General features: G+C 38.0%; 3 protein-coding genes across 3 annotated transcripts; 1 reads left to right on the forward strand and 2 right to left on the reverse strand.

The window, feature by feature from the left end:
* Positions 1–13,009: 13,009 nt before the first annotated feature.
* Positions 13,010–16,556, reverse strand: LOC148697458 (uncharacterized). Its single transcript, XM_088691928.1, has 6 exons — positions 16,427–16,556; positions 16,213–16,371; positions 15,510–16,159; positions 14,130–14,794; positions 13,832–13,950; positions 13,010–13,464 (listed from the first exon to the last, which is right to left on the reverse strand). The coding sequence occupies exons 1-6, from the start codon at positions 16,554–16,556 to the stop codon at positions 13,010–13,012; spliced, it is 2,178 nt and encodes a 725-aa protein (XP_088548054.1).
* A 6,978-nt stretch (positions 16,557–23,534) lies between these two features.
* Positions 23,535–24,527, forward strand: LOC137723316 (thioredoxin-like 3-3). Its single transcript, XM_088692485.1, has 3 exons — positions 23,535–23,918; positions 24,035–24,056; positions 24,168–24,527. The coding sequence occupies exons 1-3, from the start codon at positions 23,747–23,749 to the stop codon at positions 24,385–24,387; spliced, it is 414 nt and encodes a 137-aa protein (XP_088548611.1). The 5' UTR covers positions 23,535–23,746; the 3' UTR covers positions 24,388–24,527.
* On the reverse strand, positions 24,498–26,703 carry LOC137723315 (S-adenosylmethionine synthase 3). Its single transcript, XM_068462477.2, has 2 exons — positions 26,653–26,703; positions 24,498–26,033 (listed from the first exon to the last, which is right to left on the reverse strand). Exon 2 carries the CDS (start codon positions 26,024–26,026, stop codon positions 24,854–24,856), a length of 1,173 nt encoding a protein of 390 aa, XP_068318578.1. The 5' UTR covers positions 26,027–26,033; positions 26,653–26,703; the 3' UTR covers positions 24,498–24,853.
* Between the last annotated feature and the right edge of the window lie 347 nt (positions 26,704–27,050).

Raw genomic sequence — 27,050 nt, forward strand, 5'->3', positions numbered from 1 at the left:
GTTTTATTTTCGTCAAAATGACTAGTTAGGTCTAAAATCGAGTCTTTTTGATTGTTTGTTGCTGGTTTGAGTGTTTTAAGTTAGTTTTGAGTCTATAGAGTCTAGTTTAGTGTTTTTGAGTCTAATTTGTGTTGATTAGCATCCCTAGTTAATCCCTAGTCTAGAATGATCCCTACTTACATATATACTACAATTGTCAACAATAAGGTTTAATTTGTGTGTCAAGTTAATTTTCACATCAAGATTGTGGTGGCTGTGATGATAGTGCAATGTGTAGGGTTGGTGGTGGTTGCAGTGGTAATAGTGGAGGTGGTGATGAGGATGAAATAGTAAATAGTATGGTGGTATTGGTCATGGTAAGACTGTAGCGGTAATGTCAGTTGTGGCGATGGTAAGACAATGGAGGTGGTCATGGTGGTGAGGGTGATGACAGTGGAGGATATGGTAGTGGCCATGGTGGCAAGGTTGACGATGGAGAATATAGTAGTGGCGGGGATGGTAGTGAAAGGTGGTGGTATCAAAGATGGTGGCGGTGGTAGTGATAATGGTGAGGCAGTGCAAAATGTTGTGATAGTGATGGCAGCAGTGGTGAATGTAGTGGTGGCATGCATGATTTTATTTATTTATTTATTCAAACTATAACTTTGTTTATTATCTATCTTTTATTTTCAAATATTTTGAAAATTGTTCTTGAAAAACATAGAAAACATCAATTTGAGTTCTACGAACTTAGGCTAAATATTGTTTTCTGTGTTTTTTCGTTTTCCGAGTTTATTTTCATAAAACAATTAGTTGAACATATTTTCACTCATTTTATATATGCAAAACAAAAATATGTGTTACAAAATGTTAACGAACAAGCCTTTAAATCAAGAATCAAATTCGATTCTTTTTTCTTACCTTCCCTATTTTTAAGTTCTCGAATTCATTCATTTTCTCATTCTTGTTAAATAAACATGCTCTAAAATCAATTTATGTCTTTGGCATAATAAACTATTTGATTTTTTATTAAATTGATGATATAGTACGCATAGAACTCGTAATGTGAATAACATGAAAACCACATTTGCACTATCAATTTAATGAATAATTAGATTATCTAATAGGCAAAAGTATAAATTAATACAACCTCAAAACCATATAGTGTAAGAAAAATGACATTTCATAATGTTATAAATAGGAAAAAGTGCGAGAGAGATAACATTTTCTAGAGATAACAGTGAAATGGGTGCTATGTATCACACAAAAGATGTAAAGAGAGGAGGCGGATATTGGTATGATTACTTTTCACTCTTGATCTGGTGTGTTTTTTGAGCATATACTACATGCTCTTTATATAGAGCCTTTTACGTGCATAAGTCTACAAGGCAAATTAAGGGGTAAATTACATAAAACTACCTCAATTATTAGGTCATTAACAGTTTCATACCTCGTCTTTAAAAAGTTTCAACGTCATAACTTATCGTAGAATTTGTTGCAATGTCATACCTTTCGTCAGTTGTCTGTCAATTCCCCTGTTAAATGCTGACGTGGCTTAAGGTGGAGAAAATTAATAAAATATTAATTTACCCTTGGAAAAAAAAAAAAAAAAAAAAAAGCAAAACCCAATCTGGTTGTTCCCCGACACCTTCCCCCTTTCCCCTTTCCCCTTTCTCCCTACAACCCAAATCCAAAACCTCTCCTCCGCCACCTCTTCGACTCCCCTTCCCTCTGTTCCACCAAATCTTTACCTCTCATGGGCTTGAACCCGACTTGATCCCCCTTGTCTTCTCCTTTGCAACCACCTTCCCGACCCAATCCCACTCTCTCCCTTTTTTTAATTTTTAATTTTTTTTAATTTTTTAATTTTTATGTCCGGTTCTTCATCTTCTCCATCTTCTTGTTCATCCGTCTGATTTGACGAAACCCAATCATATCTCAAATCTAAATCTTCTTGGTTTTGTTCCCAGATTGAGTCCAAATTCACTATGGCAACCTCTAGCCGCATCTCTCCTTCTCCGATTTTTGAGTGTTTCATGTAAACATCCCTAAATTTATTCACCTCTCTCTTTCCATTTTCTCTGATTCTTCGGATAATCCAATTGATGAATATTATATAAAAGATTACAATTTTATTTTATTTGGATTAATAATTGTTCAACAAGTCTATCTGGGTCATAGAGTTTGATTAAATTGATTTGTCATTTTAGCAATGATGCGAGAATTATACGCACACAAATTAAACCCTCTTTTTGTCGATTTGTAGTATAAGTATAAGTAGGGATCGTTCTGGACCGGGGATTAGGAGGGATTGCAAATCTCTTGGAAATTGACTCAAAAACGTAAAATAACAATATGAAATACTAACTTAGACTCAAAGAATGCAAAACTAAAAATAAGAAAGATTAAGACTAAGACTTAAACGAAATATGGGGGGATTGATTTTGGACGAATTTAAACTAAAATGGATAGATTGTAAAGAAAACAAATTGTAAATATGAAATTGACGGAAATGAATGGATGGTATGGCTAGCTAAGGGGTTCATCTCCATACATGTTACACTTGCATAATAAAATGGTTTCCAATTGCATTTCAATAAACCATGAATTCTCAACACCCCGGGTTAATTAGGTCCGCTTAAATTAACCGTCAAGTTTTCCTTAAGTTAATGAATTGGATGATTGCATACGACAACCCAAAGCATTCCTCACAAGTTCCCTACATGAATTGCATAATAGAGAAACAAGCAAGAATCATTAAGCATCATGAAAACTATAAGTGTTGACGAGGCATTCGTTACTATGATTGCATGAAACTTATGCCAAGAATTCGTTTAACACGATTGTTTATAAGCAACCTCCACTACTTGTGAATATAAGTTCATAACGATTAGGTGAAACTCACTTATATTCTAGCGTCATATTCATGCATGAAAATTAAGCGCGCATTCTTAATAAACATACATAAATAAGTTATCAATCAAACGGTTAAACAAATTGAATCCACAACTTATGAAACGCAATTAGAAGTAATCAAATCAAAATGCAAGCATAAACATATATTTCGAATCCCCCCCTAGCTAAAGGGGGGTTTAGTTCCTCATACAAAACAAAGAGAATTGAAATTAAACATTGAAATCAAAGAAACGCCTAAACATTCCAACAACTCAAACTTGAATTGTATGAACGTTTAGGCCCTCTTCTCTTCCTCTTTATTGTAGCATAAGGTCTAGGGATAATTGGTTTGGGGGATGGAAGTGTGGAATGGAAAAGGAATTATGGAAAGAGGTGAGGAGTGGTGGAGAAAATGGTGCAGAAAATGGAGAGAAACTCACGGCTAGAGAAGGAATGGAGTGTTTGTGTTGTGGTATCTACAATGGAATGAGATGTTCTTTGAATGAATGAATGCAAGGGTATTTATAGGAGTAATGGAGGGAACATGACAGCTAGGAGGTGGGTGGAAATGTGGCTGCAAGTTTGGTGAATGATTATGAGTGAATGCATGTGAATGTGGCTAGGTTGGAAAGCTGGAAATCTGAAAATGCAAATGGGAATGCTGAAATGCAAAGGTGGCCACGGTTTTGAGTGTGTTTTGTGTTGGAAATGCATGTGAATGCATGTGAATGTTGTTTGTGTGAAGTGTGTGTGGGTTAAAGAGTGAATGGTGGTGTAATGATGAAGTGTGATGGCTGAAAATGTCAAGGGAAATGCATGTGATTGCAAGGCAAAGAATTTCAGGATGCATGTGTGTTGGTGTGTTGTGTGATTTGTTTTGTGGTTAATGGGAATGTGGTTGAATGATTAAATGTACATGTGGGGTGTAATTGCAAAGGGAATGCAAAGTGAATGAATAATGAATGCATGTGCACTGTTTTTGGGAGAAAGGTGGCTGAATGTGCATGTGAATTAGGTTGTGAAAACATGTGGAATGTGGCTGGAATTGATGAGTAATGCACGGTTTTGTTGTTGGTTCTTTGGTGATGAATGCAATGATGAAATGGATGGGAGTGCATGTGTGTTAGGTGGTGTAATGATGAAGTGGGAAGTGGAAGAATGTGGTTGGAAATGGCTAAGGGGATGCACGGCTAGGAAGAAGAATGAATGATGTGCATGTGTGTGAATGCATGTGTTTAAATGGTTGAAATGTGTAGATGATTATGAGTATGATAAGTGATAAGTGAATGATATGTTAAGTGATAAATGAATGATATGTTAAGTGATAAATGAATGATATGTGGTAAGTGATAAGTGAATGGAAGTGATAAGTGAATGGTTTGATAAGTGATAAGTGAGTGGAAGTGATAAGTGATAAATGAATGATATGTTAAGTGATAAATGAATGATATGTGGTGAGTGATAAGTGAATGATATGATAAGTGAATGCTTTAAGTGTTTAAAATAGGGAACAAAGCCCTTCCTTGCATGGCAAGGAAGGGGGACACAAGGAAACACACGACAATGTCCTAAGGTTGCAAGGAATGTTGTTTTTGTGTTCTAAAATGCGTAGGAGTCTTCAATGATGCTTAAACATGAGGTCTTTTAGGATTTAACTTTCCTACTTCAAGTCTTTAATTTCGTCCATCCTCTTGGCTCCAAGCATATGATATCCATTCCAATCTCTAATTTGCTCCAAAAGGCTCCAAAAGGCATTCTTTTGCATACCTTGCCCTTAGAACCTGAAAACACACAAAAGAAGCATAAAGGACTAAAATAACTAGAGAAACATAATGTAAATGCACGAGAACAAGCCATTTAAGTCGCATGAATATGCTCCTATCAAATACCCCCACACTTATCTTTTGCTAGTCCTCGAGCAAAACAGAAAGAAAAACAAAACAAAACCAAACGAAACAAAACAAAACATAATCTTAAACCTTCCAACGTTGCCTCAGGGATTTCCAATGCACATGACAAGTTAAAAATCATTATTCCCACAGATTTTGGTTATCTTTACACTTAAGTACATACTTAATCATAGTCACCACATACTAATTCACAATTAAGCATTTAAAACTATATATTGAATGTAGTAACATGCCTTAGAGAATTTGCTCAATTCCTTACAAGATATGTACTCAATTTTCACTCAGATTTTCTGACTACACACCCTAATCTAGTTACATGTGAGAAGATTGATGTAAATTTGAAAACGAACACTGACATATATGTATCATAAAGAGAGCAACTTCTGGAGTTAATAAGCATGTTTAGATATGATCTCATGAATGGAATGCTACTACTTAGAATGAGAACCAGTGATTCCATAAGCTCATATCAATTCCAAACTCCACATATTGAACACATAACGATCAAGATAGAAGCATAAGGGTCGAAACGGGGCTAAAGGTGTTTGGCTAACAAAGAAAGGATAGGGAAAACAAACGTTCTTTAAGCAATAGTGAGCAAAGTATTGAATTAGGCACTTAGAATTCCCTTTAGAACGCAGAAGTCAACTTTGAACACCCAAGGGGAAGTCACACAAAACTTAGGGCCATATTCAAACTTTTTGGGCCCTTTCTTCAACAATCACACTTGTGAGTCCATTCTTACTTATTTTCACTCTTTTTCTTTCTTTTCTTCTTCTTTTTCTCACATTTTTTTTTTTCCCGTGCCTCCTTTAAGACTTAGGCACATACATACACACAAAAATCCCTTCCCCCACACTTATTTTCTGCAACATATTAATCAAAAGGAATTCTTTTAAGTCATGCTCACTATACTTCAAGAACAAGGGTATAGGAAAGTCCTACTCTAGGTTAGGTAAGGGGTGATGTGGTTCGCAAAGAAAATAGGCTAAACGAGGCTCAACGGGGTTAAAACTAATATATACGAAATATGGGAAGTAAGGCTATTTGGCTATGGTGGCAACAACTTCATCTTGATATATATTATGCAATCAATATCATGCTTTGAATGAAACAGATATAAGTTCTAGCATTTAGTTCTATCATGATACAATTGCATTCTAAGTAGCAACCAAGCAAGGAATAATGAGATCATGCAACAACTTTAGAAAACAAAGAATCACAGAATATAACTCTCCAAAGAAGGTAATGGTTCGAGTCTCACAGGGATGTAGCGTTATTATGAGTTCCTTCCTTCAAGCATGTTACAAAAACGAATTTTTCTTTTATGATTGCATGTGAAGTCATACATTATAACCATAACTAAACATATACCAAGAGTAAATCAAACTTTCATCCATGTTTATAACTCTTTTTAACAGTCATGCAATTACAAACCAAATCCTCATCATAACGTTGGAAGGTTCCCTAAGACACAAAAACAACTCAAAACACTCTTTTTAGGCTTTTCAAAAAAATGTTTTTCAAATTTTTATGTGATTTTCGGAGTTATAAAACAAAACACGCTAAAACAGTTTAAAAACACCTTAAAAACATTTAAAACAGCAAGGAACAACACTTGAAGTTATGGGTGATAAAATTCAACGAATTTGCATCAACATACTTAGTTACCCCCCCACACTTAAATCAAACATTGTCCTCAATGTTTTAAGCATAGATTCACACAAAGCATAAGTAAATACACAAAAAAACACTTTAAACATACTAAACATGGCAGAATGTAATTAACAAAGAGAAGAGTTTAGAGACGCAAATCTGGTTATAGAGTGTAAATTCCATCTTCTCCTTGGTAATTGCATTGAGGCTTTTGATCTTTGTGATTCCACAGGCTTACTCTTGAACTGGTTTCTGCCCATCGTTGACTTTCCTTTGTGCTACTTCTTGAACTGGGCAGCATGATGGTTCTTTTGGTCTCCCCCGAAGGTCTGAGCTTATCCCTTTTATCTGTTTCTTTGTTCAATCTTTCCAATTCGTATTGAAAAGGGTTGGAGGATAACTCAGCCTATGTTTGTCTCCACATGCTTCAATGTATCATTTTCACTTGCCTTACTCGCTCCCCTTTGCAGAAGTGGTCCCTTCTCCGGAAGTGTATCAACCGTTGAAGATGACTACTCGAGAGCAACGCTAGGTAAGCAATCAGGAATAGATTCCAGGCATTTGGCTCCAGATCGGAAGATTGACTCCAAGTGCCGGCTGATTGCTTCTTTTACTTTGCCATGCGAGTAAGAACAAGGACAAAGAAAAAGACAGGGAAAGAGCATGATATGAGATACTTTTGCTTTTGACCTTGATGATATGAGATACCTTTGCTTTGAAGAAGCGGTGAATGAATCAGCACATGCTTCAATCCGCCGTTTCCTCCTGGGTCATATGTACTCCAGGCATCTGGTATCATCTTTGGGGAAGAAGAAAGAATTGAGTATTTTGAAAGGCTTTGTTGGGAGTGCGCCCTCAGAGGTGAGGGAGAGTTGGGCATTTTCTTCAGGTTTTCCCTGCCATAAAAGACGAAGGTCGACATATATAGAGATAATATCAAGTGGTGGTACTTTTTACCTTTGTCGACAAACGTTTTGATCCCGCAACTCCGGCTTTTTGAAATAGTGGCGCCTCTTCGATCTTTGAATTCGGCTCTTCGATTTCTGAGCAGGCGCCCCTTCGATTTCTGAACGACGCCCCTTCGCTTTCTGAACGACACGTGGTAATGCAGATGCGGCTCCTTTTGACAAAGATGCACGCGTTTTCTGAAAAGCAGAGAAAGCGTCGCCGAACTTTGCGCTTGTCGGCTAAAGACGTGTAGTTGCGATGATGGCCTCCACGTGTTTTCAGCTTTGTCAGAAATCTTTTGACAAAGTTGAACGCGTTTTCTGAAAAGCCGAGGGAGCGTCGCCTAACTTACGCCGGAAAATCCGGCTCTTTGAATCGGTGGACGCGTCGCCTTGGCATTTTATAGAGCTATCGATCACCGCCAACATACACACTCTGAAGATTTCCCATTCCTGAAACTCGACTCCGGCCCTTTGTGAAATTTTTAACTCCATCCACCCCTTCTCTTTGAACACTTTTGAAAAAAATGGCAAACTCATCGAACCTTAGCTTAGATTTGAGTCTTAGCAGCGATCCGGTTGCGCCCCGTCAAGGTAATGTATGGCGCCCTTCTTTTTTATCTTCTAACGGTCCTCTTTCAGGTGAAGACTCTGTGATGCAGGACGCCACAACAGCTACAATAGTAGCTAAAAACCTCCTCACTCCAAAAGATAGTAGGCTGCTGTCAGGACGGTCCGATGAGTTGGCCGTTCAAGAGTCCCTCGCACTTAGTGTTCAGTGTGCGAGCTCTGTGTCCAACATGGGCCTACGCCTGCTTGCCCGCTCCCGTCAGGTGGAATCGTTGATGGCAGAGGTGGAAAGACTTAAGCAAGAGATCCAGCAGCTTAAGTACGAGAATAGAAGTTTGCATGTGCTTGCAAATAACTATTCGTCGGGGATGAAGAGGAAGCTTGATGAGCTGCAAGAATCTGAGGGTCGAATTCACAGTGACCGTCAAAGGCTTGCGTCTTATCTCCAGAGGCACCTTTTTCCTGGGTCATCCAGCGCTTGGCCAAGTATTGAGGCCTGGAATGCTCTAGCTCCGATGCCTCCCGCTCCGATGCCTTCCGCTTCGATGCCTCCCGCTTCTATGCCTCCCGCTTCTGCGCCTTCCGCTTCTGCGCCTCGTAGTGGGACTTCACGCAAACAACCTTTGTGAAGCACCACCTTTCTCCATGTTTAGTATCTTTCTTTTTTTTTTCTTTTTTTTTTTTTTTTTTTTTTTTTTTTTTATTAACATAAATAAAATCAAACGGCATGGAATTGGTCCTTGAATGGAAGGTGATACTTGAAGTGAACCGGCATTGGTTTGAATTCTAGTGTAGGTGCCTGATTCAAAAAAAAATAGCAAGTTAGTATAAAATCTAATGGAATTTGGAAAAAAATACTTACTTGTTTTGTCCGACAAGAACTCAATGACAAATACCACTCCTTTGAAAGTTTCAGGGATATTGGACTTGGCCAGATTGCAAGTGATGGTTATTACTTGTCCAATGTCATCAAATTTAACTTCTTTGGATTTTGTGGTTTCAAGAACGTCCTCTTTGATGGATTCATGACATTCCCTACTTGTCACCTTTGGAAGGGCTTCCAAGATGTCTTTTTCACCTTCTTCTTCCTTGGAAGTCATGAATCTGCAAGGAATAGGGATACTTGTTGGAACGGGGTTAAAAATAATGAAATTTGGAACAACCATACCTGTATTAGATGGCATAGGAGCAATAGGTGCCTCCGGTAAAGGTGTTTCCACCCTTTCCGTGGGTTGGGTGTATTCCTCTTCCTTGTGATTTGATTTTGATGGTTGAGGGTCCGTTCCAACCTCCTTGTCACTTCTCAACATGATAGCATTGGTGGTTTCAAATTCTCCCTTCTGATTTGCAATGGTTGAACTAGGGAGTTCTCCTTGGTCGCAAAATTGTACTTCGAACTCCGCTATTTGCCCAATTTGCTTTTCCAGAGTAGTAAGTAATTGAAAAATCGTATCATTATCATTTGAATTACCTACATTACTTTGGGCAGGTTGTGGTGGCTGCATAGGCGTTGAATATAACTCCTCATACGGCTGCCAATATCCTTCTTGTTGAGCCTCATTGTCTTGATTTTGTAAGCCCTGCACCAAACAAATTAATTCATCAAGCTTTTGATTATAATTTATTGACGAACTTGAGTTTGGTTGGGCATATTGAATATGAGGTTGTGGTGGCTGCCAATATCCTCCTTGTTGAGCATTTTGAGGTTCCCACCACATAGAGTTTGAATGATCACTCCAATCCGAATTGTAAGTATTGGAAAACACGTTATTCCTTGATTGAAGATTCAATATATCAACTCTTTGCATTTGAGACCTTTCCATGAGTTGTGACAAAAGAGAAGCATTATCAAGTGCCATCTTGTTCTTAACAAACAAAATAATAAAAAAAAACTAAATCTAAAAGACAATACAGAAACAAACAATCCAAGGGATTAGCAAATTTTCTAATCCTCGGCAACGGCGCCAAAATTTGATGCGAGAATTATACGCACACAAATTAAACCCTCTTTTTGTCGATTTGTAGTATAAGTATAAGTAGGGATCGTTCTGGACCGGGGATTAGGAGGGATTGCAAATCTCTTGGAAATTGACTCAAAAACGTAAAATAACAATATGAAATACTAACTTAGACTCAAAGAATGCAAAACTAAAAATAAGAAAGATTAAGACTAAGACTTAAACGAAATATGGGGGGATTGATTTTGGACGAATTTAAACTAAAATGGATAGATTGTAAAGAAAACAAATTGTAAATATGAAATTGACGGAAATGAATGGATGGTATGGCTAGCTAAGGGGTTCATCTCCATACATGTTACACTTGCATAATAAAATGGTTTCCAATTGCATTTCAATAAACCATGAATTCTCAACACCCCGGGTTAATTAGGTCTGCTTAAATTAACCGTCAAGTTTTCCTTAAGTTAATGAATTGGATGATTGCATACGACAACCCAAAGCATTCCTCACAAGTTCCCTACATGAATTGCATAATAGAGAAACAAGCAAGAATCATTAAGCATCATGAAAACTATAAGTGTTGACGAGGCATTCGTTACTATGATTGCATGAAACTTATGCCAAGAATTCGTTTAACACGATTGTTTATAAGCAACCTCCACTACTTGTGAATATAAGTTCATAACGATTAGGTGAAACTCACTTATATTCTAGCGTCATATTCATGCATGAAAATTAAGCGCGCATTCTTAATAAACATACATAAATAAGTTATCAATCAAACGGTTAAACAAATTGAATCCACAACTTATGAAACGCAATTAGAAGTAATCAAATCAAAATGCAAGCATAAACATATATTTCGAATCCCCCCCTAGCTAAAGGGGGGTTTAGTTCCTCATACAAAACAAAGAGAATTGAAATTAAACATTGAAATCAAAGAAACGCCTAAACATTCCAACAACTCAAACTTGAATTGTATGAACGTTTAGGCCCTCTTCTCTTCCTCTTTATTGTAGCATAAGGTCTAGGGATAATTGGTTTGGGGGATGGAAGTGTGGAATGGAAAAGGAATTATGGAAAGAGGTGAGGAGTGGTGGAGAAAATGGTGCAGAAAATGGAGAGAAACTCACGGCTAGAGAAGGAATGGAGTGTTTGTGTTGTGGTATCTACAATGGAATGAGATGTTCTTTGAATGAATGAATGCAAGGGTATTTATAGGAGTAATGGAGGGAACATGACAGCTAGGAGGTGGGTGGAAATGTGGCTGCAAGTTTGGTGAATGATTATGAGTGAATGCATGTGAATGTGGCTAGGTTGGAAAGCTGGAAATCTGAAAATGCAAATGGGAATGCTGAAATGCAAAGGTGGCCACGGTTTTGAGTGTGTTTTGTGTTGGAAATGCATGTGAATGCATGTGAATGTTGTTTGTGTGAAGTGTGTGTGGGTTAAAGAGTGAATGGTGGTGTAATGATGAAGTGTGATGGCTGAAAATGTCAAGGGAAATGCATGTGATTGCAAGGCAAAGAATTTCAGGATGCATGTGTGTTGGTGTGTTGTGTGATTTGTTTTGTGGTTAATGGGAATGTGGTTGAATGATTAAATGTACATGTGGGGTGTAATTGCAAAGGGAATGCAAAGTGAATGAATAATGAATGCATGTGCACTGTTTTTGGGAGAAAGGTGGCTGAATGTGCATGTGAATTAGGTTGTGAAAACATGTGGAATGTGGCTGGAATTGATGAGTAATGCACGGTTTTGTTGTTGGTTCTTTGGTGATGAATGCAATGATGAAATGGATGGGAGTGCATGTGTGTTAGGTGGTGTAATGATGAAGTGGGAAGTGGAAGAATGTGGTTGGAAATGGCTAAGGGGATGCACGGCTAGGAAGAAGAATGAATTATGTGCATGTGTGTGAATGCATGTGTTTAAATGGTTGAAATGTGTAGATGATTATGAGTATGATAAGTGATAAGTGAATGATATGTTAAGTGATAAATGAATGATATGTTAAGTGATAAATGAATGATATGTGGTAAGTGATAAGTGAATGGAAGTGATAAGTGAATGGTTTGATAAGTGATAAGTGAGTGGAAGTGATAAGTGATAAATGAATGATATGTTAAGTGATAAATGAATGATATGTGGTGAGTGATAAGTGAATGATATGATAAGTGAATGCTTTAAGTGTTTAAAATAGGGAACAAAGCCCTTCCTTGCATGGCAAGGAAGGGGGACACAAGGAAACACACGACAATGTCCTAAGGTTGCAAGGAATGTTGTTTTTGTGTTCTAAAATGCGTAGGAGTCTTCAATGATGCTTAAACATGAGGTCTTTTAGGATTTAACTTTCCTACTTCAAGTCTTTAATTTCGTCCATCCTCTTGGCTCCAAGCATATGATATCCATTCCAATCTCTAATTTGCTCCAAAAGGCTCCAAAAGGCATTCTTTTGCATACCTTGCCCTTAGAACCTGAAAACACACAAAAGAAGCATAAAGGACTAAAATAACTAGAGAAACATAACGTAAATGCACGAGAACAAGCCATTTAAGTCGCATGAATATGCTCCTATCAAGCAAGTTGTGTGTTGTTACGAAAAATCGGCAATGGTGTTGTACTTGTAGTGTGGGTATTGGAATTGGAGTACTTGCATGTATGTGGCTATAGATGCAAATGCAAGCTTTGAAACCACTTGTGTCCTCTCGCTCGCCTCTGTATTTGTTGGTTAAACTTTTGAAAACTGTAAACTTAAGCTTGCTGCAAAAGAGATGGCTAAGAAGCTCTGAATTTCATTTATTTACTTGAATGAGAAAATTACAACTTATGTAAGAAAACAAGTCTACTGCTGCAAGCAACATAACGTCCACGTTGCAGATTTTGTGGAACTACATACCACGATTCTAGCATGAAAAATAAACCTAACCATGACTCCTACAACTTAGTGATTCTCTTGTAGACTAGGTAAACAAGTCTCCTAACTACATGCAAACACTTTATTGAAAAATAAATAATCTAAAGATAAATCTTAACACCCTCCCTTAAACTGATTTCTACAGAAAACAGTTTAGGATTGATCTTTATCTTCACTTTACTCATGTGCGAGTCCCTCCCTTGAACAAACTCCAAGCATACCTCTGAGCTTCTTGAACATTGGTTGTTTGAGAGCTTTTGTCATGAGATCAACAACTTGATCTTCACTCTTACAGAATAGCAACTCAATCACACCATTTTTACATAGATCACGCAATAAATGGTATCTAACATCGATATGTTTGCTTCTTCCATGCATGACTGGATTCTTGGAAAGCTTGATTGCTGAAACATTATCACAATAAATTGTTGTTGAATCTTGTTGTTGGTTACCAAGAACTTCTAGCATTCTTCTCAACCAAATGGCTTGACAAGAACATGAAGTAGTTGCCACGAACTCAGCTTTAGTTGTGGATAATGTCACAATTTGCTGCTTCTTAGAGGACCATGAAATTGAACTTGAACTCAATAAAAACACATTTCCAGAAGTGCTTTTACGATCATCAATATCACCTGCATAATCACTGTTAGTAAAACCAAGGAAACTTGACTTTCTTCCTTTCTTATAAAAAAATCCCAAAATCTATTGTGCCTTTCAAGTAACGAAAGATTCTCTTTGCTGCCCTAAGATGCATCTTAGTGGGATTCTCCATATATCAACTTATCACGCTTACATAATGCATGATATCAGGCCTCGTGGAAGTTAAATACATTAAACTTCCAATTATTTGTTTGAAATAAGTGCTGTCAACCCTCTTCTCATCAGGATCTTTACTTAACTTTAATCCTATCTCTGCTGGAGTTCCAACGGGATTACAGTTCAACATCTGAAACCTTTCCAATATTTCCAGAATATATTTCTTCTGGCAAATAAAAATACCAGTTGCCAATTGTACTACTTTTATGCCAATAAAGTAGTGCATCAGTCCCAAGTCACTCATATCAAACTCTTTCATCATAGACTTCTTAAAATCATCATACATATTAACACCACTTCCACTGTAAATTAGATCATTAACATAAATGCATAAATGAGCATCTTACCTTAATCACCAACCTTAACGTACAAAGTATGCTGATATGGACACTTTTGGAAGACTTGTTTGACAAAGTATGCATCTATGCGGTTGTACCAAGCTCGTGGTGCTTATTTCAGCCCATAAAGTGCCTTCTTCAACCTCAAAACCTTCTTCTCTTTACCTTGCTGCACATAGCCTGGAGGTTGATCGACAAACACTTGTTCTTGCAATTCACCATGTAAAAAGGCAGATTTTGCATCTAATTGAAAAATAGGCCAGGAGTTTTGAGCAGCTAGAGAGATTACCAAACGAATTGTGTCTTGCCTTGCAACTGGGGCAAACACTTCTTTGTAATCGACACCATATTCTTGCTTGTATCCCTTTGCTACCAAACGGGCCTTGTGCTTGTCCACCTCGCATTTCTCATTTAATTTGGTTTTAAAAACCCACTTCAGACCAATAGTCTTCTGACCTTTAGGCAAATCAGTAAGCTCCCATGTATCATTTTTCTTAATGGACTGAATTTTTGCATCCATTGCCTTTTGCCATTTTGAGTCTTCAGCTGCTTCCTTAAAGGTAAGAGGAGTAGAATTTGCAAACAAAGCGAAGTGTGCAGTAGTATCATCATCAGAGAGTTCATCTCCACTTACATAATCAATCATCCAAGATGGTTTCTTCCTTGGACCTTGAATTTGAGGTGGCTGATCACCTGCAGGTTGAGCATTTTCTAGCGGGATTTCATCAGGCTCAGGAGATTGTTCAATCCTCTCGTCTGTTGCATCAAAGTTAGCTAGAATTTGCTGTTGCTGCTTGCCTTTTCTAGACTAAACCCATGTCTTTTCTTCATCAAAAACCACATCTTGACTGGGAATCATCTTCTCAGTAGTTGGGTTGTACAATTTATAGGCTTTGGAGTGTTCATTAACTCCAAGAAAGACACTTTGCACCCTTGTTGTAGAGCTTCTTCCTCTTTTTGTATGGAATGTGTGCATATGTTATGCACCCAAACACTTTAAAGTGATCCACTGAGGGTTTTCGTCCACTCCAAGCTTCCTCAGGTGTCATGTTTTTAATAGAAAAAGTAGGGCACCTGTTCAAAACATGAATGGACCATAAAACTGTTTCATGCCAAAAACTTTTAGGAACTCCTCCCTTTACTAGCAAGCTTTTGACCATGTTGAGAATGGTTCGGTTTTTTCTCTTTGAAACACCATTTTGCTGGGGTGTATATGAGGCAGTGAGTTGCCTTAGAATCCCTTGCTCATCACAAAAAACTTTGATCTCTTTTGAGCAATATTCACCACCATGATCGGTTCGTAAGGTTTTAATCCTTCTTCCATTTTCGGTCTCAACTAGTGCCTTGAAGCTTTTAAATGCATTAAAAGCCTCTGATTTTTCCTACAGAAAATACACCCAAGCCTTTCTACTGAAGTCATCAATAAAAGAAATAAAATATTTCTTTTTACCATTTGATATTGGACTGATTGGACCGCATATGTTTGAATGCACTAGCTCTAATAGGTTTTGAGCTCTCCACGCCTTTCCTTTTGGAAATTGATCACAATGTTGTTTGCTAACAACACATTCTTCGCAGACTTTAGATGGGGGTGTGATCATGGGAAGACCAGTCACCATTTGTTTCTGATGCAGTGTCCTTAAGCCATTGAAATTCAAATGGCCATATCGAAGGTGCCATAGCCATGATGAGTCGTCTTCCTTAGCCATCAAACAAGTTTGGACAGTTTTGATCTTCAGCAAAAACAATCTATTTTGGCTCATTTGAACAATAGCAATGGCACCCCTTACTGGATCATATATCTCACATGCATCTTTCTGAAGAGTTATTATATAACCCTTTTCTTGTAGTTGTCCAACACTCAACAAATTTGTTTTCAAACAAGGCACATAAAACACATTCGAAATTGTTTCAACAAAATCATTCTTAGTCCTAATTTGAATATCACCCTTTCCCATCATATTAACACTTGACCAATCCCCAAAGCTCACGGTAGTTCGAAAGTTTTCATCCATAAATGAGAAAGATGATTTACAGCCACTCATATAATTGCTGCAACCCATGTCAACATACCATACTTCGGAATCAATCTCCTTCTTGACGTGGAAAGCCATCAACAGTGTCTCGTCATCCTTTTTTTCAACAAACTTGGACTTCTCTCCTTTCTCTTTATCTTTTGGCAGCTTCGTGTAGCATTCATTGCGATAATGCCCAAGGTTTCCACACCTATAGCACTCAATGTTGGACTTGTCAACTTGTCCTTTGCCTTTATTCTAAGAGTGATCATCATGTCTCTTGGAACTTTGGTGTTGTCTGTCTCCATCTTGGTTGCCTCGACCACCTCGACCTTTTCCTCTACCTCTACCTCGGCCTCTTCCTCTTGAGCTTGAGGATTCATAAAAGGTAGAAGCTTTCAGAGCTTATTCTTCTAAGTTGACACGTTCTGTGGTCCCACGGTTCAGCTGCTGCTCATGTACCAACAAGGAGCTTTGAAGCTCATCAATCGACATCTTCGCAGTGTCATTTGACTTTTCAATAGAGCAAACAATGTAGTTGAACTTTGGAGCCATAGATCTCAGGATCTTCTCTACAATGGAGCCATCATCAAGCTTGTCACCATGGATTCACATTTTGTTTGCAATCTCCATGGTCCTTGCAAAATACTCGGTGACAGACTCTTCATTCTTTATTTGGAGAGTCTCAAAGTCACGTCTTAGGGCCTGAAGCTATGCACGCTTCACTCTTGCTGACCCTTGGTACTTTCTCTTCGTGGAGTCCTAAATGTGCTTGGAAGTATCCTTCTGGAGAATAGTCTCCAAAATAGCACGATCAATTGATTGGAATAGGTAATTCTTTACCTTCAAATCCTTCAACTTCAGTTCTTCAAGCTTACATTGCTGTGCAGCCGTAAGCGTACTTTCTTCAGGTACAATGTATCTCATTTCCACAAGATCCCAGTACTCTTTGGACCTTAGGAAATTCTCATCAACATGCTTCAATGATTGTAGTGACCGTCGAAGCATGAAATCGCTGGCTGAACAAAGTTTTCTATTGGCTTGTCAGACGCCATGGATGCTTGTTACTGCAATGACAAAAAGCTGCTGCTTCTATGAGAGATTCTCGACACAGGCCCAGTGGGGGCTTTGGTACCAAATGTTGGTTAAACTTTTGAAAACTGTAAACTTAAGCTTGCTGCTAAAGAGATGGCTAAAAAGCTCTGAATTTCATTTATTTACTTGAATGAGAAAATTACTACTTAAATAAGAAAACAAGTCTACTGCTGCAAGCAACATAACGTCCACGTTGCAGATTTTGTGGAACTACATACCACGACTCCATCATGAAAAATAAACCTAACCATGACTCCTACAACTTAGGGATTCTCCTGTAGACTAGGTAAACAAGTCTCCTAACTACATGCAAACACTTTATTAAAAAATAAATAATCTAAAGATAAATCTTAACAATATTTCCAGTACCGTGAGAGGTATGAGTGAGAGAGAGAGGGATCGGGTCGGGGAGGTGGTTGCGAAGGAGAAGACAAGGGGGATTGGGTCGGGTTTGAGCCCGTGAGAGGTAAAGATTTGGTGGAATGGAGGAAGGGAAGGAGAGGAACGAAGGGAGGGGGAGTCGAAGAGGTGGTGGATGAGAGGTTTTGAATTTGGGTTGTAGGGAGATGGGGAAGGGGGGAAGGTGTTGGGGAACAACCAGATTGCGTTTTGCTTTTTTTTTTTTTTTTAATTTTTTTTTTTGGTTTTATTTTATTTTTGTTTTGTTTTTAAGGGTAAATTATTATTTTATTAATTTTTTTAATAGAAAGTCAAGCCACGTCAGCATTTAACAGAGGAATTGACAGACAACTGACGGAAGGTATGAGATTATAGCAAATTCGAAGATAAGGTATGACATTGAAACTTTTTAAAGATGAGGTATGAAACTGTTAATGACCCAATAGTTGAGGTCGTTTTAGTAATTTACCCTAAATTAAGGCATGTTAAAAACCATGCCATACAAGTTAAAAATCATGTCATCCAACAATAGCAAAATTGACAATATAAAGACTACATAAAGAGCATGTCGTGAATGTTCTTAGTTAAGATCAATGATCCATCACATCCAGAATTCATGTGGTCTACCTTAAAAGACAGACATTCCAACTATCATTCATGAAGATAATGCAGCGTGTGTTGTCAAAATGAAGGTATGATTCATCAAGGGCGATAAGACTAAACATATATCTCTAATGTTTGCTTTGTTGGGTGCCATGAAATTGCTGTATTTCTATATGTGAACACATATCTAGTTTGTGAGTGGGCTTTATGAGGATAAAAAAGAAAACCAACATTTGCATATCCAACAAGAATTTGGTCATTTATGGATTTCTCAGAGCAGAGGAGGCCCAAAACTATTGTCTCATGAAGGTGTCACAAAACATCTTTAACTCCCTTCCAATGCCCAATTATTGGAGAAGAGCTATACCTTACTAATAAGTTGACTGAAAAACTTATATCTAGTCTAATACATTATGCTAAATACAGCAAAACACCTATTGCACTCAGATATGGTTGTTCTGGGCCAAGGACCATCTTATCATTTTCTTTTGGGCGAAATAGATCTTAATGTCAAGAGACTGAACGACCATTGGTATGCTGAGTGGATAAGCCTTGTCCATGCCAAATCACTATAGGACATTTTCAATGCAAGCTGATTCATGTCATCGATATATACATATACTGCCACTATAGCGAACCCAGAGTTTGATTTCTTAATAAACACACAAGGGCAAATGACATTATTTGTATATTCTTCCTTGATCAAATACTCACTGAGAGAATTATACCACAGTTGTCCAGATTGTTTCAGCCCATATAATGATCGCCTTAATTTGATCAAGAGCATACTTAATTGTTTTGTTAGTTGTTTCAGGAAACTTAAGTCCTTGTGGGACTTTCATACAGATACCAATATCTAATTCTCCATATAGATATGCGGTGATGACATCTATAAGTTGCATATCAAGTTTTTTCTGAAACCACCAAACTTATTAAGTAATGGAATGTAATTTCATCCATTACAGGAGAGTATGTCTCCCTATAATCAATTCCAGGTCTTTGTGAAATCCTTGTGGAATGAGTCGTGCTTTATATTTTGTGATCTCATTGCGCTTTCTTATGAATACCCATTTTTAACTTACGGGGTTCACGCCAGGTAGGGTTTGGTTTACTGATATAATAACACTTTGCCTTTCTAAAGAATTTAATTCTGTCTAGATTGCATCTTTCCACTTAGGCCAATCTTGTCTTTGTTTTTCATTCATCGACAGAGTGGTGCTCAATATCATCATTTAAATGATTTCAGCAGCTACTGGGAATGCGAACATGTCGTCAATCATCTTTTCATTTTGATTCCACAATTCATTATTACATGCATAATTTATGGAGATTTGTTTGCTTTCATGTACTTTTGTCTCTTCAAGGATGTGTCTCATCAAGGACATTTTCTTTTTCTGGAAGTACAAAATCATGAGTTGTGGATCTATCATTCATTTTCTTTTCATGAATGATTTCATTTGGATTTAGTTGTGCCTTCATCTTCCTCTTTCGCGGAGCTGAATCTTTTGAACTTAGGGGTCTACCACGCTTCAGGCATGTACTGGATGAATCATTTGCTGCCACTTTGTTTTGTCCAATAGGGACATCAATTCTTGCAAGCGCATTTTCTATTGGTATGTGTGATTTCTCACTTTCTTTGCATCATCAAATGCATCTGGCATTTGATTAGCAATAATTCGAAGATGAAAGATTGTTTTTACTTCATCTTCACATTGAGTGCTTCGTGGATCGAAATAAGACAAGGTGGGTACATCCCATGTTATTTCTCGTCTTTCTTTTGGAACAATCTTTTCTCATCCTAACAGCAGGAAAATTGTCTCTTCAAAGTGACAGTTCGCAAAACGAGCAGTAAAAACATCACCCATCAGGGGTTCCAAATATTTAATGATAAATGGTGAATCAAAGCCCATATAAATTATCAGTTTGTGCTGAGTTCCCATTTTAGTACGTTGTGGTGGTCCAATAAGCACATAAACAGCACAAATAAAAATTCGGAAATGCAAAATGTTTGGCTGATACCCAAATAAAAGTTGTACTAAGGAGTTTTGATGGTTGGCAATAGGCCTTAATCGAACTAATGATGCAACATGTAGGATGGCATGTGCCCATATAAAATCGGCTAATTTTGTTTTCATGAGTAGAGCGCTAGCTATTAATTGAAACCACTTAATAGATGCTTCTACTAAACCATTTTGAGTATGAACATAAGGAATAGGGTGTTTAACAACAATGCCTAGTGTCATGCAATAATCATCAAAAGTTTAAGATGTAAATTCACCACCATTATCAAGTTGGATTTATTTAATAGGATGGTCTAGGAACTGTGCTCGTAGTTTAATTATCTGAGCAAGAAGTCTCGCAAAAGCTACATTTTGAGTAAACAAGAGGCAAACATGTGACCATCGGGTAGGTGCATCAACCAAAACCATAAAATATTGAAATGGTCCACAAGGTGGTTAATAGGCCCACAAATATTCGTTGAATTCTTTCAAAAAAGAGATGGGGTTTTAGCATCAATCTTTGATTGTGATTGCCTAACTACCAACTTTCCTTGAGAATAAGCTTGGCAAGGGTTATCATTTGATATAGCAATATGTCTGCTTAATAATGGATGCCCATTAGAGTTGGTAGTGATCTTACACATCTTGGTGGATCCTGGATGACTCAGACAGTCATGCCAAAACATGTAAATTTTGGATCAATGAACTTTTGGTTCATGACAGTATGTGCTTCGATTGTCTTTATGTATGTATAATACAATCCACTCGATAGACCACGCAAATTCTCCAATTTACGCTTCTGGGTATCATTGGAGGTAATGCATAGCTATTCCACATTATCTTTTTGTTTCAATGTGGTATCCATTCAAACATATATCTTTAAAACTCAACAAATTTCTTGTAGATCCAGTAGCGTGCAATGTATTTTGTATGGACAATACTGTTCCATTTAGTAACTTGACCTGGGCTTTTCCTAAGCCTTTAATTACATCCGATTGGCATGGTATTGTTATTACCTTTGCTTTTGTAAATATTAAGCTTGAGAAATACTTTTGATCTCGAAGTATTGTATATGTGGTTATGCTGTCTACAAGACAAATATCTTCGCCATTGTTCTTGTTTTGAGGACAATTAGAGTTAAAAGCAAGCTTTATGAGTAGAACTATTAGAGTTAAAAACAATTTATTTATAATAAAAATGAAATTGCAATGCCACATTTTATTGAATTGAAATACAAGCTTTAAACTACAAGTTCATATAATAAAGCATAAAATGATTTAAACAAATCGATATACTTCATTCCCTCTTTCCGCAACGAAGTCTGAAACATCCAGATGGGTTGTGTTCAATTGACCTCATAAATCGAACATTGGATTAGATATATCCATTGGTTTCGACACTTTTTTCTTTGAGGCAGGCTTGACACAGATCCACTAGATGTTTTGGGATACGGCATGTATGCATTGAGTGCCCATTGCCACCACACCTTTGGCAGACTTCTTCATGATTTCTAGGAGTGTTATTTATATAAGGTTTACCCTTGTGCCGGTTTACATTTTTGAAGCTCAAGCCTGGATTATGCCTTGAACCCATGTTGTAAAACTGGACGCCATGGTTCTTGCCTTTCACATTCCATCGACCTCACTTGTGGTCACATCTTCGTTTGTAATTATTGCCATGAGGTAAGGTGGTGTTTACTTCAAGAGAAGCATCATTCGCTTTTGGGAATGGAGCTGACCCAGTTGGTTGGGACTGATATTTTTTATTAGGAGCTCATTGTTCTGTTCAGCCACCAGGGGCATTAATATCAACTAGTCGCAGTAAAGTCTCGCTCTCTATACTGCTGTTGTAAAAGCATGTTGGAGGCATGAAAAGTATTGAAAGTCTTTTCCAGCATATCTTCCTCAATGATAGTTTCCCCACAAAGTTTCATTTGGGAGCCAATTCTGAACATTGCAGAGTTATATTCAACAATCGTCTTATAATCCTGGATTCTCAGGTGTGTCCACTCATAACAAGCTCTTGGGAGAATTACCGTTGTTTGGTGATTATACCAATTCTTCAATGCATTCTAGAGAACCAATAGGTCTTCAGCTGTTAGGTACTCGCTTTTTAATCTTTCATCGAGGTGGCGACGAATAAAAATCACGGCTATCACCCGATCTTGAGAGGGATGCATTCTTACCCTCATTGATGGTGTCTCCAAGATGTTCTGCCTCCAAATGGATCTTCGTATCCATTGCCTAGGTAAGGTAGGTTTTTTCCAGTGATATCAAGGGCAACAAAATCAAGATTTTCCAAGTTCGCCATTTTCTTTTCTTTTTGAAAAGAAAAATGTGATGTGTAAGAACTTGTAATACTATTGATTCTGGAGGGATGTGATGTTAGAACTTTTGGTTCTTACAAATTTTTTATCTTTATCTTCAAGCCAAATTGATAAGCACTTGAAACTTCAGGCTCGAGATTTACATAAATTGGACATTAATTAAAAAATTATTAGGTAGTTAGTAATACTCACTACACAGACACTACCATCAATATGAGTATTATTATTAGAAAGAAAGAAAATTAATGAGGAAGGTAAAAAAAAGAAAAGAAAAAATAGGTAGTGAATAATCCTCACTACATAGGCTCTACCATCAGTATTGAGTATTACTGGCAGAAAGAAGGAACATTAATAAGGACGGTGATTGTACCACACCACTCCTATTAAAATAATAGTGTAGAATGAGCAATTATATTGCACCAGCAAAAATTGCAGTAAAATTAAATATACAGTGCAAGATGAGCAATTATATTGCACCACCTAAAATTGTAGTGCACGATTAGTAATCCAGAGCTACACTAAATAAGAAATAAAAAAAAAATATAAATAATGATTAAACTGAGGACTAGGAGAAGACATGGTGCTAGCAGCTCTTGGCGAGGAAACATAAAGCAGGGGAGGCAAAGAAAGAATTGGAACAGTAATATCCTTACGGGAAGCATTTTTCAACGGATGAAATGAGAATTGGCTAGAGTTAGAGAGTCGTGCTAATAACGTGTTATAAAATAGGCAAAATTGAGAGAAAGATAACATTTACTAGAGATAGAAGTGGAACGAGTGCAATGTATCACATTGTTTATTTTTGTAACTGTATCACACAGGATGCAGGTAGAAAAATGAGAGGGATATAGATATTTTTTGCTTTTCACTCTTGATCTGGTGTGTTGTTTGATCATACACTGCATGCTCTTTATATGAGCCATTTACGTGCAAAAGTCTACAAGAGAAATTAAGGCATGTTGAAAATCATGCCATACAAGTTGAAAACTATGTCATCCAACAATAACAAAATCTAACAATATCACAATTTTTAGAAATATGACAATACCACCATTTTAGCCATCGTTACTTTTTCACTTTTGACTAAAATCATGTAGGTATTCAAACCCACAGCTTTTACAACACATAGCTCATTTTTAAAAATTGGACGGCGTAATGTGGCCATTTACCACAATGGTAGAAATATGTTATGCCTTTACATAATGGTGTGAGTTTAAACTTCGCCGGTGACTAATGTAACATTTATGTTACTAATGTTTAATAATTGGAGGGCGTTTAATGTAATGGGTGAGAGAGAGCGCCACAATTGAAAGCTGAAAGAAATGGCGGGAGGAGTTGGCGGAGGAGGCGACGGAGACACCGACAGCAAGAAGGGATTAGAAGGCACGGGCTTGGATTTACCAGAGAATCGCCATGGCAACTTCAATAGTGCTTCCAGCGACCAAAACCTCAGAGACCTTCTTCAGATGCCTGTATGCACCCTGCAAATCCCCTGTATGCACCCAAAATCCCACCTTTCAATTATTATATATATGTGTGTGTATATATATGTGGAAATTTTCCATTGCAACGCATTAAATCTTTGTCTTTTTTCATCTTCTTGCAAGCAGTTATCAACTATGGTGCGTCTTGGTATGTCTCTTTCTTCTAGTATTTGGGAAACTATAAGCAATTCAATTTTGCACACAAGGTGTTCGATGAATTGCCTCCCACTCAATTGCTTCGATTCGGTCTCGTTTTCAGGTGCCATGTGTGTAGCCAGATCCTTCCTGCATTCTGTCATCTGAGTAATAGTTTCGCCAAGCTCTCTTTCATCTGTGCGGACATTGATGAATGCCCTGAAACAACCCAGCATATTCGCTACACGACCACCTTCCATTTCTACTGGGATGGCGAAGGGGTTGATGAGATGTTTGGTGCAGGAGAAGAGCGGTTGCACGATCAGTTGTGGTTGCATTCGTGAATTGGGACATGTTAGGGATAATTGTTTTGAACATTTTAGCTATGGGTGGTGTCATCCAAGCTATTGCATTAGTTGATGTTCCAGAAGCTCAAAAGATTGGATTTTCTCACTTCCAGCAATGAAATTTGAATATTGCAGTCTACGATGATACAATTATTTGATTTCAATCGTTCGTAATGAGCTTCTACTTTGGCATAGAAGCCTCAACAGCCAAGATTCTGGGTTCAGAAAAAATGGGAACATGAAAAATGATAAAACAACGAAGGACAACGCAACAAATTACTACTGGCTCCTAACTTTGCTACTGCCTCAACTAACCGCACACATCTCGTCTTCTCAACGCTACCTTGAGTCTTGAAATGTAGACCTCGACATCCGATGCATGCGTTGAAAGTTTCTTATTCTTCTCTAACGTTATGAACAACAGCTATGATGGTAACCACCTTTCCGAAACTAGCTCGTTATGTTAAGCCTTTGGCTTGAGGATCTTGATGGTCTCCCATGTGAAATCTGGATCATTGCGGCCAAAATGACCATAAGCAGCAGTCTTTTGGTACCTGAAGTTGCCTCCTCTTTTCAAATCAAGGTTGAGGGCAATCATTCCCGGCCTAAAGTCAAAGTTCTCCTTGATGAGGACCAATATGTCCTTGTCCGGGATTTTTCCAGTTTTGTAGGTATCCACGAAAACCGACAGGGGATCTGGGACGCCAATTGCATAAGAAACCTGAACAATACAGCGGCGAGCAAGCCCGGATGCAACAACACTTTTTGCTGCCTGCCTTACAATGTATGCACCACTACGGTCAACCTTGGTTGGATCTTTTCCAGAGAAAGCACCACCACCATGAGCACCCCAACCACCATAGGTGTCTATAATTATCTTCCGGCCAGTGAGCCCAGCATCTCCATGGGGTCCTCCAATGACGAATCGACCTGAAGGGTTCAAGTGGTAGATAGTTTTGTCATCAATGAATTGAGCTGGGACGACAGGTTTGATCACATGTTCCTTCAAATCAGCAGCAATCTGCTCATTTGTGACAGTCTCATCATGTTGGGTTGAGATGAGGATGGTGTGCACCCGAATAGGGACCATGGCCCCGTTCTCGTTCTGGTACTCAACAGTCACTTGGGTCTTACCATCGGGCCTCAGCCATGGGACCGTCTTATTCTTTCTGACCTCCGTAAGCTTGGCACCAATCTTGGTAGCAAGGACATGGGTGAGTGGCATGAACTCAGGTGTCTCATCAGTGGCATAACCAAACATGTGGCCTTGGTCGCCAGCTCCAATTTCCTCGGGCTTCTTGGTAAGGTGACCATGAACTCCCTCTGCAATTTCTGGGCTTTGTTTCTCAATGTTGACGAGGACTTTGCAGTTGTCAGCATCAAGGCCTACATCAGCTGATGTAAACCCAATTCCTCTGCAAGTGTCTCGGACTATTTTCTCGTAATCTACTTTCGCTTTTGTTGTGATCTCACCGAAGACCATGACCATGTTGGTTTTCGTACATGTCTCGCATGCAACTTTGCTCTCCGGGTCTCGTTCCAAGCAAGCATCGAGAACGGCATCTGAGACTTGGTCGCAAAGCTTGTCGGGATGTCCCTCGTTGACAGATTCGGAGGTGAAGAGGAACGTTTCCATCTCTAGACTGAGAAAAACCAAAAATAATACGAATCACTTCTCTATTTCGACAAGAAAACTGAAATCTCAAGAAAAAAATATACAAGCCTGTGAAATATGAAAGCATGCATAAAATGTCACATGCTATGCCAAATCTAAACAATTCCCACCTTCCCTACCGATGAAATCCGAATTTCGATTACAAAAATCTAGACAACGATGAACAAGAATTAGCTACAGATATCGGCAAACCAATACACATTTTTACCACAATTCTAGATCTAATTAAACACCACAATTCTTCAAGAGATCCAACGATGAAATTCAGACCATACAATTACAAAACCATAAACACCTAATCCTCAAATTATTAATCATATAGCTATATGATCTGATTATTTATGATTTACGTAAATGAACATCGTTGTGTCGTTGATATAGGATCTGCAACAAAATGTTAAAATATGTTTATTACAGTTAATTGTCCTAAATTTAAATGTTACAAAAAATCCCTCAAATGTAATGAAGGAATTGGATCCAAAGAAACAAATGACATGCAAATCAAAAACCAAAAATCGATCGGTCCTACATTGTTCGAAGCAATTACGAAATATTGGATTGAGATCGAAAGTAGAACATGAACGAACCTCTGTGTGTGCGAGCGAGAGAGGAGAAGGAAGGATAAGAGAGACGCGAAAAAAATGAAAGAGAGGGATGCGGAGATTGGAGAGTTGTATTTATATATAGGAAGCAAAGTTACGTCTGACTCGTTCTTTCTCTATCTAACATTTGGCTTTGGTCGTACTGGGTCCTACTTAGTTGCCATGTGGACTTTCACTAGCCAATCAGAACTTGCCAACTCGGCATGTATATAGTTGTGGGACAAGTTTAGTTTACCCATGCAGTATGAAGGTTTGTAAACGGATCGGATTGCATGTATATAGTTGTGGGGAATTAGTTCAACACATTGAATCCTAAACCCTAATTCGACCACTGTTCTTTCTTGTAAATAATTTTGTTTTTACAAATGATAACATTAGTAGGT

Source organism: Pyrus communis, chromosome 4 (genome assembly GCF_041283825.1).
Source record: "Pyrus communis isolate YQ-2024b chromosome 4, ASM4128382v1, whole genome shotgun sequence".
Classification (NCBI taxonomy): Eukaryota; Viridiplantae; Streptophyta; class Magnoliopsida; order Rosales; family Rosaceae; genus Pyrus; species Pyrus communis.